At 48.4% G+C, this 15,539-nt stretch overlaps 1 protein-coding gene across 4 annotated transcripts in view; it reads right to left on the bottom strand.

Annotated features, from left to right (window-relative positions):
* The window catches only part of NACC2 (NACC family member 2), a 1,346,898-nt gene that overhangs the window by 141,151 nt on the left and 1,190,208 nt on the right, over positions 1-15,539 (bottom strand). For all 4 annotated transcript variants that reach the window (XM_069609557.1, XM_069609558.1, XM_069609560.1 and 1 more), the window contains one exon: positions 7,900-8,005. In XM_069609557.1, coding sequence (XP_069465658.1) covers positions 7,900-8,005 — 106 coding nt within the window. The remainder of the gene's footprint in view (positions 1-7,899; positions 8,006-15,539) is intronic.

Consider the following 15,539-nt stretch of genomic DNA (forward strand, 5'->3'; position numbering starts at 1 on the left):
GTGTGTAGTCTAGGGTGGCCAGTACGGGTGCTGAACTAATGACTTATTTTAGATCGTCCAACTGTTTGATCAGATCTGTAGTCCAGTGTAATTTATGATCCTTTGTTTTTTGTGCTTCCCTAAGGGCTGCATGATATGACCTGTAACATTTGCTGATATGAACTGTCCCAGATAGAGCACCTCCTGTTGGCAGTATTGCAATTTAGCCTTGTCAACCATGTACCCCTTGTAGGCCAGCAACTGTATGAGTTTAATGGAATCCCTTCGGCAGTGCTGCTCATTGTCACTGCACACTGACAGATCATCCATGTACTGGATAATTGTTCTGTGTTCATGAATATTCCCTAAATCAGCATGCAGTATTCTGTTCAATATGCTCGGGCTCTCAGAACCCCTGAGGTAATCTAGTATGCTCGAACCACGTCTGGCCTGTGTAAATGCCGAGAGGTACGTCGACTCAGGGTGGAGTGGAATCGAGAAGAATTCATTTTTCCAAGTCTGCTACAGTGACGTGTGTGGCTTCTTTGGGGATACAGCATAAGATTGTCTCAGGATTTGTGACAACTGGAAATTCTTTTTCTACCACGTCATTTAGGGGGTGCAAGTCCTGGAGCATTCTCCAACTGCCCCCAGTTGATTTCTTGACAGGGTATATCACTGTGTTGCACAAAGACATCAATGGCACAATGATCCCAATGTCCAGTAGGGCCTGTATTGTGTCTTTCTAATACCATTGACCACCTCCCTTGATGATGGATATTGTTTTACCCTGGGCAGCACTGCACCTGGCTTCAGTGTTATACACACAGGGGTCACATCTTTCAGTAGACCTATAGTGTGTATTTGTAGTCCACAACTGTGCAGGCATGTGTTGTAAGTCTTCGTCAAGGAATAGAGGTGGAGTTAGCACTGACATCAGACAGCACTGCACCCTTCGCTAATGTACTGTATGTCACAAGGGATATAAATCTCTAATATCTCCCCATTTTTGTCATTGTTCTCAAACAGCTTGTTTTCTGTCACTTCTTTTAATTGTACTGTTGGATCTATACGGAGCACTGTGCGCCACTCACACCCATCGCTGTGAATTTATAGCATGACAACCTTCTTGTCAGAGACCAACAAATCCCTGTAAGTCTAGCAACAATATTGATCCCGCCACAACCTCACAAATGGACGAAAAATGAAATCTTGGGGCACTGACCAACACTGCTTAGCGATCTGAGGCACCACCTCCATAAGCACAGTAATACCATAAATTAACATGTCCAGGTCCACGGGAGTCCCGCAAACAACCACCTCCCTTGTAATTGGATGTATTATCAACATTGCACTTATTGCACATATCGTAGGTGTGGAGCAGACTATGCCACGATCTGTAAATTATATTGTAATGTTTAATTTGCTGAGCAGGTCCCTGCCCAGCAAGTTCACAGGGAAACTTTCAGAATATAGTAAGGGAGCCCGCACCACCTTCCCTCACACCTTTACGTCCAGCTCCTCAGTGTATGGAACTGTAGAAATAGCCCCAGAGAAACCCTGTGTGTTGTGATATTTGCCTTATAATGGGAAATTCCCTTCCATGATGCACAATTTCGTTGCACCCAAGTCCACCATAAATATGAACTGTTTGTCTCCCATCTCTGCCCAAGCGAGTGCTCTCTGTGGGCTGCCTAATCGGGATATGTGTTCTTTCTCCGTATCGAGATGGGGTTACCGCCATTACTGTTGCCTCTTCAAAGGGGGCGGTGGTTCCGCTGGGTACCCTATTGACCGGGGCCACACCGCCCCTGCTGTTGCTAAAGCAGGTGCTGTACCTGTATATCAGATACTTGGGGCTGCTGGTTGTATATCTGGGGTTGCCCCTGTAGATACCCTTGATTTTGATACCCTTGACTCTGTTGTGGATACCCTAGACCTTGGGGCCCTTAGCCTTGCTGCGGTGACCCATAATTATACCCCATTTCAGACCTGCTCCTGCATACCCTTGCAAAATGCCCCCACCGCAAACAATTCCAACATTGTGATGGTCCAGACCCACCCCCATGGGTCCAAATCCCCCTCCTCTTGCACCTCGGAAGCCCCCTCTTCCTCCCTGCGGTCCTCCTTGCTGCCATTGTGGGCCGGGATTCTGTTGCCCGCCGCCCCACTGTCCTCATCCTCCTTCAGCCCAGAACGCAGCAATAGTGGCACTCACAACCTGATGGGAGCTCTCTGTCCCCGCCACCTGTACTGGCGTCAACAATGGTGCATGAACAACCACCTTTGCCAATTTCTTTTCTAATTTTGCTTCCTCCGTTTGATGCCTTTGGGCTGTTTCCTTGTCCCGCTCCTCGATTCTTTTACAATGGTGTACCATCATACTCCCACCCCCTTTGCTTCGACACCCACAATCTTATCTAACGCATTCTACACTTCTTTTGGCAAGCCCCTCTTTCCAATGAAATAGAAAAATGGTATCAAACGATCCCACGTTCCTTTCAGCTCTCCACATCTCTTGTAATTTGAGAATAAACATATCTGGGTCCTCATCGTCGGCCACTATAGACTGCAACAGAGACTGTAAATCAGAGTGTCTGCAAAAGCCCTGTGTAGCGCATCCCACACCTGTGCTCTAATTCTGTTGAAGGATGATCCATCATGTGTATCGTCCCCCAGGGTTATCCGCGGAAACCCAGCTTTTACCCACATATCGCTGGACTGGTCCCCAATTATAGCACCATCAAGCTCTTGATGTCCCCTACTGCCAGGGGCACTCCTGATGTTTGCTTTTCAAACTCATATATCCACTTACTTGCCCCTGCTTGGGGGGTACCCTCAACTGCCTCTTCACCCCTTTCTTCTTCTTCACCCTGACCCTCATCAAATGCATCATTGACATCCTCCCTCTCACTGTTTCCCAACACTGTATTCTCCTGACCAAGGAGTGTCCACTCACCCTTGTTTCCCTCCTTCTCAACACATACATGTCTTATTCCTTCAGTATCCACCCTGAGCATCGCCTCCCCTGATCTCCACTTTCCCGACCCTTCTCCCAACACCCCTCACTTCTCTTGAGGATGCCTGTATCCTGTTCAGTTCTGTTAGCAACTCTGCCAACCTATCTTCGTGCTCCCTTAACCCGACACCCGCAGATGGCGATACTTTGGGCGAGTGTGCATATGTGAGAGGGTGAGTGGTAGCCTATGGTGTTACTGGCACTTGAAGGGTTACCTACCACAGTGGGTACATAAGTTGGATTTGTGTATCCATCTGCGGGACACACTGCCAAGGGATATAAGTCACCACGCTCCGCTGACACCCCACCCTCTCCTTCTCCCCTCCAGCAGTTTCCATCTTTCTGTATCTGCGCCTCTGCTACATCCCCTTGGTCCTCTGTGTCCTCAAACATTTGCCAGAGGTGCAGAATTTCTTTTCTCTTCTGTAGCTGTTTCCCCTTGTACCTAGCTACTAAAAATGTGGACATGTGTTCCAAGACTCTTAATGTGGGAGCCCTCGATCACAGGGTTTCACCACCGGCCCCGCACTCTCCTCAGAGCCGCATCAGCTTCAAAGAGCAGAGAGGACTTCTCTTAAAATGGCTCCTTTTAAACTACTCGGAACATGTGTTTTTTTCGGGACTGCTTCTGGAGAGGCGGCCTGGAAGCCTCTGCAAATATGGGGGGTGCTGGGATCATGTTGGGGTCACCAACTGAAGGCAAGTCCCTGAACGCTCACACCAGAGATAACACAACCTGCTAGGGAAAAAAGGCAAAAGTCAATCTTGTAAGGATAACAAGTTTTAATCTCACCGACAGATGAGAGCAACAGAAAAGAAAACTGCTGCTAAGAACGTTGTGCCTAAAGAGGGTACAAGCAGAGGCTTAAGAAGAGAGACATTGTCATTGTGACGCAATACATACAGTAAAAACCTGTGGGGCTGTTGGTGGGCACCCATACAAGATCTGCCTGCCCCATAAGGGATGCCAGGTCATTGGTTCCAGCCCAGTCTATCCGTCTTCCGTCACATGGGTGCCGCAGAGATTATCTTCTCACTGAAGGTCAAAGAATAAATCAACTACACTCCTAACACAATGCTACTTTATCATTATACTGTGCACCTGGTAGGCCTTAAGACCGACACAAAGGAGGGTCTGGGGCACTCCAACCTTCACACACACACACATCTGACTCACTCCCTTCCGCGCCATCCGGCTCCAAGGTCTACACCCTCCTTTTAAACTATAATTTATCCCTCCATGGACCTTGCAATATAAATCATGATTGTTGCTTAAAGACGAGCACTGTCCGTCCTCTTTGAACATTTCAGGACTTGTTACTTTGGGGTTGGTGGTCAAAGAGCACCTGGTGCCACAGAATTTAGGGATCTTGAGGTTTAGTCAGTTATATGGGCTATAACTCATGGTCATCTGGGGATGGGCAGGACCATGCTTTGGCCAGTGATCGCGGCTTTGTAGGGCACATTCCTTGCGGATAGGAAAACATCTTTGCACAACTGTTCGAAACATAAATGAGCTTTATGTCAGTCAGAGGTGTGGGCTGTCCTTATGGGAGCTCAGGCATGGCTTGAGATTTCCCTCGTCTTGCAACTAGGGCCTAGTGCATGAAATGCTGCATGAAATGCTGCATTTGCCGCCCAGTCCTCGTCTCCGAACTATAGTTACTAAGATCTACAAAGAATGTACTAACATCTAGACAAATTGGCAGTCTTGCTTGCGCCTTGGGCTACGCTATGTGGGTTGATTATATTGGGGTGGGGTCCTACACGGTCCCCCTCTCCCATCACAGTGTTTCGAATGCTGCTAATCTTACTTTACAGCGCTTAGGGGGTGGCACAGGGTCTTCCCCTTCCCAACACTAACCCTACCTCTCTGAGGGGTTTCCCTGCCTCAAAATAAATTAATAATAATGGGGTTGCCAGAATGTCAGTCAACAGAAAGTTCTTTTGCCTGGCTTAAAGTTCCAACAATTACTATTACCGGGAGAATGGCTCCCTTCTCCTGTTATCTGCAGACATGTTCTAATGTAGTGCAGCACAGCACCAGGGAGAATGACGCCCTTCCCCCGATCTACAATCATTAGCTTGTAAATATTCTTCCACACAAATGTCCTGGGGTTTATTCTGTGACTTTCTCCAAGTCTCGACAGAATTCCAAGTTTCCTTCTGGTTTCTGGTCGACTGGTTCTTGCCAGTCTGTTGAGGAAGACTTCCGCTATTGCTTGTAATACTTTCATCGGGGTCACCAGACCCTTCTCTTGGGCTCAGTGGACTTAACTGGGACATTCCCTCTTAGGCTTCCCTTCTGTCGGTTAGGGTCCTCAACCCTTCCGTCGTGGTTACTGGACATCTCTGCCACTGAGGTCAGAGGCGTTCCCTCTCAGACTTCTCCAACTGTGGCAGGGGTCCTCGACCCTTTGCTGGTGATCAGTGGTCTTATCACTGCAACTCAGGTAAGGGGCATACCCTCTTCGGCTTCTCTGCTCATGGTCCTGGTGGTCAGTGGTCTTATCTCTGCCACTGAGGTGAAAGGCGTCCTGTCTCAGGCTTCTCCATTCGTGGTAGAGGTCCTCGACCCTTCCCTGATGATCAGTGGTTTTAGCTCTGCCACCGCAAGGATGCGGTCTGCTGCACCTTTTGATTTGGGGTGCCTCCCTAGCGGTAACTGCCTGCCCTCTGTATGCCACTGCTTCCCATCCTGGTCTCCTGTGCCACTCCTTACCTTGACCGGGGTTGCGCCACGTCATCGGGACTTCTTGGGAAAGTGAGTACTCTGCGCGGCTACTCTGGCTTCTCGTTCTCACTGCAGTCATGGGACGGCGCTACCACCAACAGCTTGCTTCAGCTCGCCCTCCTTCGGTGCACGGATCGCCTCCTACTGGCCCACCAATGAACATGCTTGGCCGATCGCCTGAGCTCTTGGTTCTTAATCCTCTCGAGTCTTGGGCTAGTTTGAAGCTTCTACTTCGGGTGTACTCCACACCTGCAGCCTATTGTGGCTTGTCTCGAGCAAGACCATAGTCCATTGTCGATCTTTATACATTGTTGCCAGTGCTGTTGTAGCCCACTGTCAGTGTCCTTTGTTTCTTTTGCCGTTTCAATTCTTAGGCCTCCGAGGGGTCGCCTCGAACCAGTACTGGGATGATCAGTACTCCTCCTGTTCTTCCTTTTCTCAGTACTTTTGCTTCCCATAAGGTTTTCAACTTTGCTGCAGTAAATGGGTTTAGGTTTAAGATTAAGGTTGGACGTAGAGAGGGGGTAGAGGATGTTGGGGGTGTGATGTGGTGGGCTACACCCCAGGTGGACGTCCTTATCCCCAGGAGGGGAGTGCTTCCCCATGAGGTCCTCCCGCATTAGACCACCCCTAGTGGGACTATTGGGTAGCAGCCTCACCTTCCTAGCCTCATGAGAAGGGGCTCCCCCTGGGGAGAAGTGAAGATGCCTAGCCAATCGGCACAGTAGACAAGTGTGTCTGTTAAGTCACCCAAGGTAAAATTATGGAGCATCCACAATCACTGTCTTGGCCGCTAAGGGTGGATGATTGTCAATACAGGAAGCTCTCAATTATACATGGGGAAAATGAGACTACTCCTTTTAGGTTTAACTAACATTCCAAATGGTCAACCAGCATGTAGTGCAAGTGTTGGCTACTGAGAACCTTAATCAAGACAAATAAATTGTCAATCAAATTTCTACATTGAAACAGCTGAAACAATTGGAATATCCCAATTTTTCAAACTGCCCATCATTTGCTCAAATCAATTTTTAGCACTGGCAATTCCCTCCCAACTGACTACCTGCACGTTTGCTGCCAATAAGTAATATGTTTGCTAACTTGCAGCCATGTTCTTAGTAAATTCAAATATGTTTAATATATCCCTATACATGTGTGTTGATTTGATCATGTACTGCTAATATCTGGAAAAGAGCCCCAAACCTAAGAATAGTGTATATGTTCTACCCGGCAAACCTGGGCTTCAGCCGTCACTAGCGCTTCAAACAAGCAAACGTATTTAAAGTGCCACTAACCATATCTGAGCCTTTATGCAAATAGGTTTTTGTAGACAGGCTACGTTTGGAATGTAATTTCAAACAAACTGAGGTGGAGTCTGTGCTTGGTCCTAAACAATATTACATTGTCACTGAAAGATAAGTGATCAGAGCAATACAAAAACCGTTACATTTCTCTTCTTTTCCCCATTTCATATTTATCTGGGATGAAGACTAATTCCATAAAGATTTAGTCAATATAACCAACATTTAGAAAGATGTTGGGTTAGTAATTCTTGAACTTCAAGACGCAGGTTTACTGGTGCAAGTATGCAGAGTCAATCCATACTGCGTTTTTCAGAAGTCATTCTTACAAAAGGGACAGAGGAAAAAAGAGCCGTGGACAGCAGGGAGGGAAGAAAATGTGTTTACATTCATTTTAGGGACTACTCACAACCTTTTTGCAACAGTTACCACTCCTAAAACTTTAAAAAGGGATAGTGTAGCAAAGGAGAAAAAGGGGGCAATGGAGTGAAGTCCAGGGCGGAGGAGTACTGTGCGTGTCGCAGAAGGGGGCAGAAAAAGCAGAGTGGTGTTTTCCCCTCATAAGATGTAAAGCAGGGAAAAGAGGGTATTTAAAAAGAAATGCAGTGTTTAACACGATCCGGATTTCCTCAATATTAGGGCAAGGAAATTACCTTTAGGAAAGGACTTTTACAGGATGGCCTTTTGGAGGTGGATATTTAACAGACTATAGTCAGGAAAACACATTTTACGAAAATGAACTACAGACCTGGAACCACAGACCCACTCATTTATACAGCCATTGGTTATTAGCAACATGGAGGCTGTTTAGCAAATCTATTTTTCGACCTTTAAACAATAGATGGATCATAACTCTAAGCACTTACCGATCAAAGAATGTAGCTAGAAGTCGCCTCAAGAGAACCTTATGTTTGATACCAGCACAAAGATGACAGTTCATGAGCTGGCCGCGAGTGATGTAGACTGCAGAACCTGAAACGGATAAAGAGGATAAACATTAATGCGCATGGTGTAAATCTAGACGAAAGATCCACTCAAAAGAAATGCTGATCAGACAGAACTCTCAAGGGGTCCATGAGATTACCCAAGGCAGACAGTTATTGAGAGTGAAAAGAAACTATTTCGAACAAGCATTGTTCACAAATCCAGCCGACATTTCAATAAAAAAATTCAGAAGAGCGACCATACGGAGTTAATCGGAAATTGCAGCATAGGCTTTTTAATAGTGTCCAAAGGGCCATTTTCTAATAAATTCCTCATGCCTGCATTACAAATCCAGATATTGCAGAATTAGATGGGTCCACTTACAATTTGTGATCACCTCTTCAAAAAATGACCTTCAGTTGCATGCCATTGGGGAGTAACAAGAACGAGCAGGAAAAGACCTGCTAATTTAAGCAGATACTGTAAAATTGATTGGTGCCGCTGAACTCATTCACTCACCATTCTCGCTGCCTTCAGTCAGCTGAGAGTAATCCGAGGAAGTACTTTGCGCAGAAGATGATGTGCATAAAAATGTTGAATTTTCAAACAAAATGTTTGTATTCTCCATAATGGAGAACAGAAAAGTGAAAAATTGATAGTCTTAAGTGCAAGCATCACTTTGTGTGTTAAATTAGCTGAAGATTCTGGGGCCCAATAAAAATAAGAGCATAAACAAGAAGGGCACTTGAAAAAGGCACTGCGATCTCAAAACGTGCCTTGTTTCAAAAGAAGATATTCCTCTCCTTGAATTACACATTTACAATGCCAATCAGGGCTCCAGCAATGGACTTAGTGCGATAGGACACTATAAAACAAAAGATCTTTTTTGGTACAATAGAAAGAAGCATGATATTTTAAGGGAGGCCTGGGCAGAGAGCCTTCTTAATGCATTTCTCTCACAAAGCCTAGAACAGATTTGTTTTTTGGAAGCACATTTTGGCGGAGTGGAACGAGAATTTGACAACTACATCCAATGAGCAGAATGGATCATCTGGATAATATTGTATTCCGAATAGGCTGTGAAAAACAATTAGGCATAGTCACAAGCATTTTGTCCATTTGCATGCCACCAGTAAGGGGAAAAACCACTGACATTTCGAAACTAGGTTGATCCACAAAAGTGAATATGCCCGTTTGAACATACCAAAAAAATCACTTGATTCGAGTTGTGGGTTACAGGGCCAAATATAGTTTATTTACTAAACAGGACGTGTTTGGGATAAACAGCAGTACTATCACGGTTTCCCTTTTGCGTGGATGCCATCCACTGCCTTAAAATGCTGTCATCTTTTCGAACATCTGTGCTGCCTCAGTGGCTCCGTGCGAGTACACCTTGCAGACCTGAAAGTGCTGTCTTCTTTATCCTATGCGGTCCAACTGGGTCTTATCTTCTGTAGCCTAGGTCTTTGTGATGGAGATAACTACAGTATCCTCCACACTCGGCAGCCCTAGACACAGATGTACCGCAGGGGTGCTGGTAATGCCTCCATTGCCCAAGCCAATTCTGCTGGTATAGGAGTGTACACTCTTCTGGACCTTCATAAAAGTTCTACAAATGAGAGATCAGCCAAATCTTTTAGGGTAGGGTATGGCGCAAAGGATAGATTGGGAGGAAATTGCTGCAGTTTCCTCACTGTACTGCTCTCAGGGTAGTTTGCGACTGCCTTGATCATGCTTGCTAGGCTGACTTTCCTGGGTAGCAGAGACCCCTCTGTGCTTTGGGATGAAGTTAGATGACTGACTTCAACACACCTTGAAAAATGTATTTATGTAGGTAATTTCACTTTTGTGAAATGAACATACAAGTAGAATGTGGGCAATGTGTACTGCACTCTCTTGCATATTGCAGGATAGGAAATGGGGAAATAACAATGCTGCCAGGGTCTCAGAAGACCGCTGGCCACACTGATCTGCTCAAAATAGAAACACTCATGTTTTTACATTTATTTTTATGTTTCAACAATCTTCATTTCAACTCAAAAACGGAGACTCCTGTGTGGCATCTAGAGACCCAGGAGGTTACCCATCTGGCAATACTCTCTAGGTGCACCACTAACTTCAGTTAACTCCCCAATGACCTTAAGTGGCATCCTAGATGTGTACATCTCTCAGACCACAAACTGACGAGATCCCTCACTGAGAACATTTCATGTTGCAGATGATCAGGCCAAACGTAGAGATGTCACAAAAGATAAGGCCTTAGTCCTATTGAACCTCCACTGCTGTAATTGCACGAACCAAGGACTAATCTCATTGGACGCACAGACCACAAATCACAGTTCTGCGCTAATGTTAAAAGATACAAGTCCAAAGGCTGGCTACCCACACCCTGTCCAGCTCACTGCTGCTCTAGAGTTGGGTATGTGCTTTAAACAATACAATTAAATAAAACTTTGCATGACTAATGATCAAATACACCAACTCAGGCTCACCCAAAACTGTGCTCACAGATCTTAGCATGTGGGACGACATCACGCCTGCACTCAAAGCGATATATTGGTGTCTGTTCAAGTTCAGAGTACACCTTCAGGTACTATGTCTGACACAATAAGCTCTTCACAATAAGGGCCCAAGTATATCAGAGCCCTGCTGATCTCCTAATCACAAGACAGGATTCCCAGGTCATCATGTGAAAACCTCTTCAAAAACTCTAAGTACAAAAGGATAAGACTTCTGTAGAACCTTCTCCTCCAAATTATGGAACAACCTGACAACTTCCCTTGGTGTGGAGCTCAACTACAAAGAATCAAACATACCCTTGTTCAAGGCAGCAGTACCAGACACCTAGACTAATTCCAGGGACTCCTTAATTAGCCCAGACCTAGACCCACTTTAGTCACCACTGCCCGTCCTTTAACGTAGCTCAACACCTTCTCCCACTCGGACCTGCCAGTTTCAAGCAATGAAAATTATAAGTTACTCACCGTAGTGACTAACATACGCCTAGTCCATAGTCCCCTATCCTCAATACTGCATCGGTGTCACTCGCTAGGGATGGAAGACTGAACCTTTTCACCAGAAAAAAAACCTTCCCCATTAAATTTAGAGGTGTGGGGCACAGTCCCAGGAGCATACGCTCCCCTGACTCCGCCCACCGGCGCCACTCCTCAGTCCCCATTGACTCGTCAACAATATTAACATTGCCTAATGACACCAGTATTATTAGGGGGGGAGGGGTTGTGGGATGTATGGAGGAAAGAGGACTATGGACTAGGAGTATATTAGTCACTACGGTGAGTAACTATTAATAACGCCTACGTCCCCGTCTCCTTTCCTCCATACTGCATGGGCGATTACAACTGAATGTAGCCACAGGGTGGAGAAGAGACCCTCCTTAAGCGAACACGTTCCTTAGAACCGCCTTTCCGAAAGCTGCGTCTGATTTAGAGCCGGTGTCCAAACAGTAGTGCTTACAGAAAGCTGAAGGGTTGGCCGCCCTGCTGATGACATGCACCGGAACCTGCCGATGGAAGGCGACTGCCGTGGCCTTGGCTCTGACATCGTGGGCATGCATTTTAGCTGGAAGTGGTTTGTGCTGCCCTTCATAGGTCTCCATGATGGCCGAAACCTTCCAACTTGCTATAGAGGCCTTGGGCCCCCGAATGTGACAAACCGTCTGACTTGCGGAAGGTCTTGGTCCTGCCCAGACAGAATTTCAGATTGTGTCTGACATCCAGACAGTGCAAGACCCTCTGAGCATCGTCCTTAGGATCGGCAAAAAACATAGGTAAGACTAACTCTTCGTTTACATGGAAAGCAGAGACTACCATAGGTAGGAACGCAGGATGCCTTCTCAGGACGACCTTATCCTTGTGAAAAGTAGTATAGGGTTCTGATGCCACCAGAGCCTGGATCTAGCTGACTCTGCGAGCGGAGGTAAGACCCACCAACAAGGCTGTTTTAATTTTGACCAATCTGATGTCCGCAGATGCCATTGGTTTGAAAGGTTTGTACACCAGGAGGCCCGCCCTACATTGAGGTCCCACACGGGGTGTGGCTTCTTGATGGGCGGGTAGAGCCTGGTGAGGCCCGCCACATGCTGTCTAACAACTGGGTTGGAGGAGAAAAAGAACACCTTCTCAGAATTCCTTTAGGCCCCTATGGCTGAAAGGTAGGTGTGGCAGGTATCGATTTGCACTCCTGATTGAGTGAAGTGTGCAGAGATTGAGAGCACATCATCCAATGTGCAGGTAAGGGGGTCGATCTCCTTAAAGTCCGCCCAGTGACAGAACCTGGTCCATTTACTCTTGTACTGGCTCCTTGTAGCCCTGCTCCTAGCCCTGAATCATGTCCAGGTCGGCATGCGACAGGGGCAGATGCTTCAGTGTGACCTGTTCAGAAACCACGCTGCAGGGCTAATTCCTGTGGAGCGGGGTGGATGACCCTGCCCTGCTGCTGCGAGAGGTGGTGAGCTGGGCCCAGCGGCAGGTGAATGGGGGCCTGTCCGAGAGGCTAACAAGCTCAGAGAACCATGGTCTTGCCAGCCACCACAGAGCTATCAGAATGATGCAGAGGTGACACGATTCTCTTATCTTGCAGATCACCCTGTGGATCAGGGGTGTGGGAGGGAATGCATACGCTGTAATGCTGTTCCACTGTATCTGGAGTGCGTCGCCCAGGACGCAAACTGCTGGCACTTCCTGTTGTACCAGGAGGCAAAGAGGTCAACCTGCGGATGCCCCATCTGGTGAAGACCCTGAGCAGGACCTGATCATTCAATTGCCATTCGTAATTGTCTGCTCCCAGTCTGATGAGCCTGTCTGCTTCCAGGTAGGTCTCCCCCGGGAGTGGATTGCAGTCAGTTTGATGTTCTCCAGGGCCCATTCCCACATGCTGACCGCTAGGCTGGTGAGCAGAGGGTACCGGGTGCCACTCTGCTTGTTGACATAATACATGCTGGTGGAGTTGTCTGTCTAGACGAGGACGACCTTGTCCCCCAATGAGCGGAAGGAAAGCCTTGAGGGCTAGCCACATAGCCTTCAGCTCCAGCCAGTTGATATGAGATTACTGCTCCTGCAGGGACCAGACTCCATGGACACTTTGGTTGTCCAGCGTAGTCCCCAGCCTTCCAAGGAGAAATCCGTGGTGATGGTGGCCTGAGGGGGCGGATGTCGGAAGGGCATAACAGTATGCAATTTCAGTCCCTGGGCCACCACGTGAGGTCCGGGTGGCGAGAAGGAGGAATGCTGACCAGCTCCGCTTGGGAGCCCCTCTCCTGATTACATGAGGCTGCCAAGTGCAGCTGTAATCTCATCTTGAGCCTCGTGTGGGGGACGGCCAGTAGGACCGCTGCCATGATCCCCAGTAAATGCTGACCCCACCAGACCGAGGTCACTTCTCGGCTGAGGAAGTGACTTACGGCCCTTTTGATGGCCATGATCTTGCCCTCCGAGGGGAAACCTCTTTTGGAGCTTGTGTCCCATATGAGGCCCAGAAAGGTCAGGCTCTGTGTAGGCTGCAGCTGATACTTCTTGAGGTTGATGGAGAATCCCAGCTTGTGGAGAGTGGTTATAAGAGGGTCAGAAGTGAGATTCACTGCCTCCCGAGATCTCGCCCTAACAGGCCAGTAAGTCCAGGTTGGGTAGACGTGGTGGCCCTGAGGAGGGCCGACACTGCATTTATTAGTCTGGTAAACACTGTGGGGGCTGAAATGAGGCAGAATGGTAGAACCTTGTATTGCAAATGGCAGCCCATGATCCTGAACCGCAGAAAAGATCGATGAGGCTGACAAATATGGACGTGCAAATAAGCTTCCTTCAGATCCCGGGAGCACATCCAGTCTCCCCTGCACAGTGCTGGCGTAACCATCTTGAATTTCTGAAGAGGGAGGGAGAGGTTGAGGGTGGAGCGGTCCAACACAACTCTCAGGCCAGCCTGGTTCTTCTTTTGTATTGTAAAAATCCTGGAGTAGAAGCCCATGCCTTGCTGGGAGGCTGGGACTTCCACTGCCTGGCTCTTGACGAGCGACTGAATTTCTGCCAACAGAGTTACTGTACCAATCTGCGGGAGTGAAGGGGAGGAGGGAGGAGAGGGATGAATTGGTAGGCGGTACCCCGTAGACACTACGGATAGGATCCAGGGGTCCGCAAACCACAGATGCCAAAACTGTGCGTGAAGGGCAAGCCTGCCCCTCACCTGAGACACGTCCACCCAAAGGGGCGCGTCATGCCTGCTTTCCCTCTGAGACTGTTGCGGAGGAGGGGGACTGAAACAAGCCATTGCTCCCCCCTTTTGTGGTTTGAACCGGTGCGGACTCGGAGAACGTTCAGGCTGCCTAGACCTCTGTTCTTGGAAGTCCCAGAACCCGGCGAATGTCCGCCCCTTATCGGAGTGTTGATGCGACTGGGTGTACGCCTTGGGCGTGGCCTCCGTAAGAATAAAGACTTTGAAGTTTCCAAACTGTTTTTCTTTTTATCTAGCTCCTCATCGGTGGTGGAGTGAAAAAGGTCACCACCCTCGAATGGAAGGTCCAATATGCGTTCCTGGACGTCTGGGTTGAATTTAGTAGCCCAAAACCAGGCAGTCCTTCTCATGTCCGTGGCAATGCATATGGCCTGGCCAGAGGTGTCGATGTGGGCCACAGTGGACTCCATGATGTCTGGTGCCACCAGTTTAGCCTCCGCCAGCCCCGCCTTGAAAATGCCTGGCTCTGCACAGAAGGTTCTGGAAGGAAGTTAGCTATTTCCGCCAAAGCCTCTAGTTAACGGCTGCCAGCATGGCACCCGCGTTGGATCAACGAAGGTGCAGTGAGGCGTTGGAATAAAGTTTCTTCCAGTAAGCCTCCAATATCTTCTCCTCCTTACCTAACAGCGCAGAGGATGAGATGGCCGAGGACGACTGAGGCTTTGAGTAGAGTGACGTTGCAGCGATCACAAAAGAGTGCGGTTGAGGGTGAGCCGACAGCAAGAGTGGATCCCTCTCCATTTGCCTATACTTGGCGCTGAGGCACCGATTGACAGGCTTGGATGAGTCGGGCTTAAGCCACCCCTTTTTGGCGAAGGCGACAACATCCTTCTGCATCGGGATCCCCGTTCTAGCCGCGGGCATAGAGTGAGGACCTCGGACAGGACCCCCGCCTCTGGTTGTTCCACCTCTAGTTGAGGAAGCTCCAAATGTTCTGCCAAACTGGCGAGCCATTCGTGGAAGGCCTTGGCTGACGACAGCGTATCGAGGTCATTTCCTCGTCGGGGTGTCTAGCTGGTCCGGAGTGGGTGGAGGAGTGCTGGGGCGCTGAGGGCTGCGATGTGGAGACCTGAGCCGGAGGCTAAAGCAGAGGCTGGTGTGGAAAAGCCTGAACTGTGGGAGGCAGGAGAGCCGGAATCGAAGGAGCCGGCGAGGGCAGCAAGGGCTGCACAAGGGCCTGCGGCGCTGGAGCCATAGGAGGAATGACTATACGCGGAGGCAGAGAGGGCCGGAGGGAGCATGTCCCTGAACACATCCCAGAGGATGGTCCCCATCTGAGGCGATCTCATGAGAGTGAGGAACTTTTCAAAGAACCTGTCTACACTTGCCTGCGGGGTGG

Source organism: Ambystoma mexicanum, chromosome 8, assembly GCF_040938575.1.
Source record: "Ambystoma mexicanum isolate Mex_15411 chromosome 8, UKY_AmexF1_1, whole genome shotgun sequence".
Lineage (NCBI taxonomy): Eukaryota > Metazoa > Chordata > Amphibia > Caudata > Ambystomatidae > Ambystoma > Ambystoma mexicanum.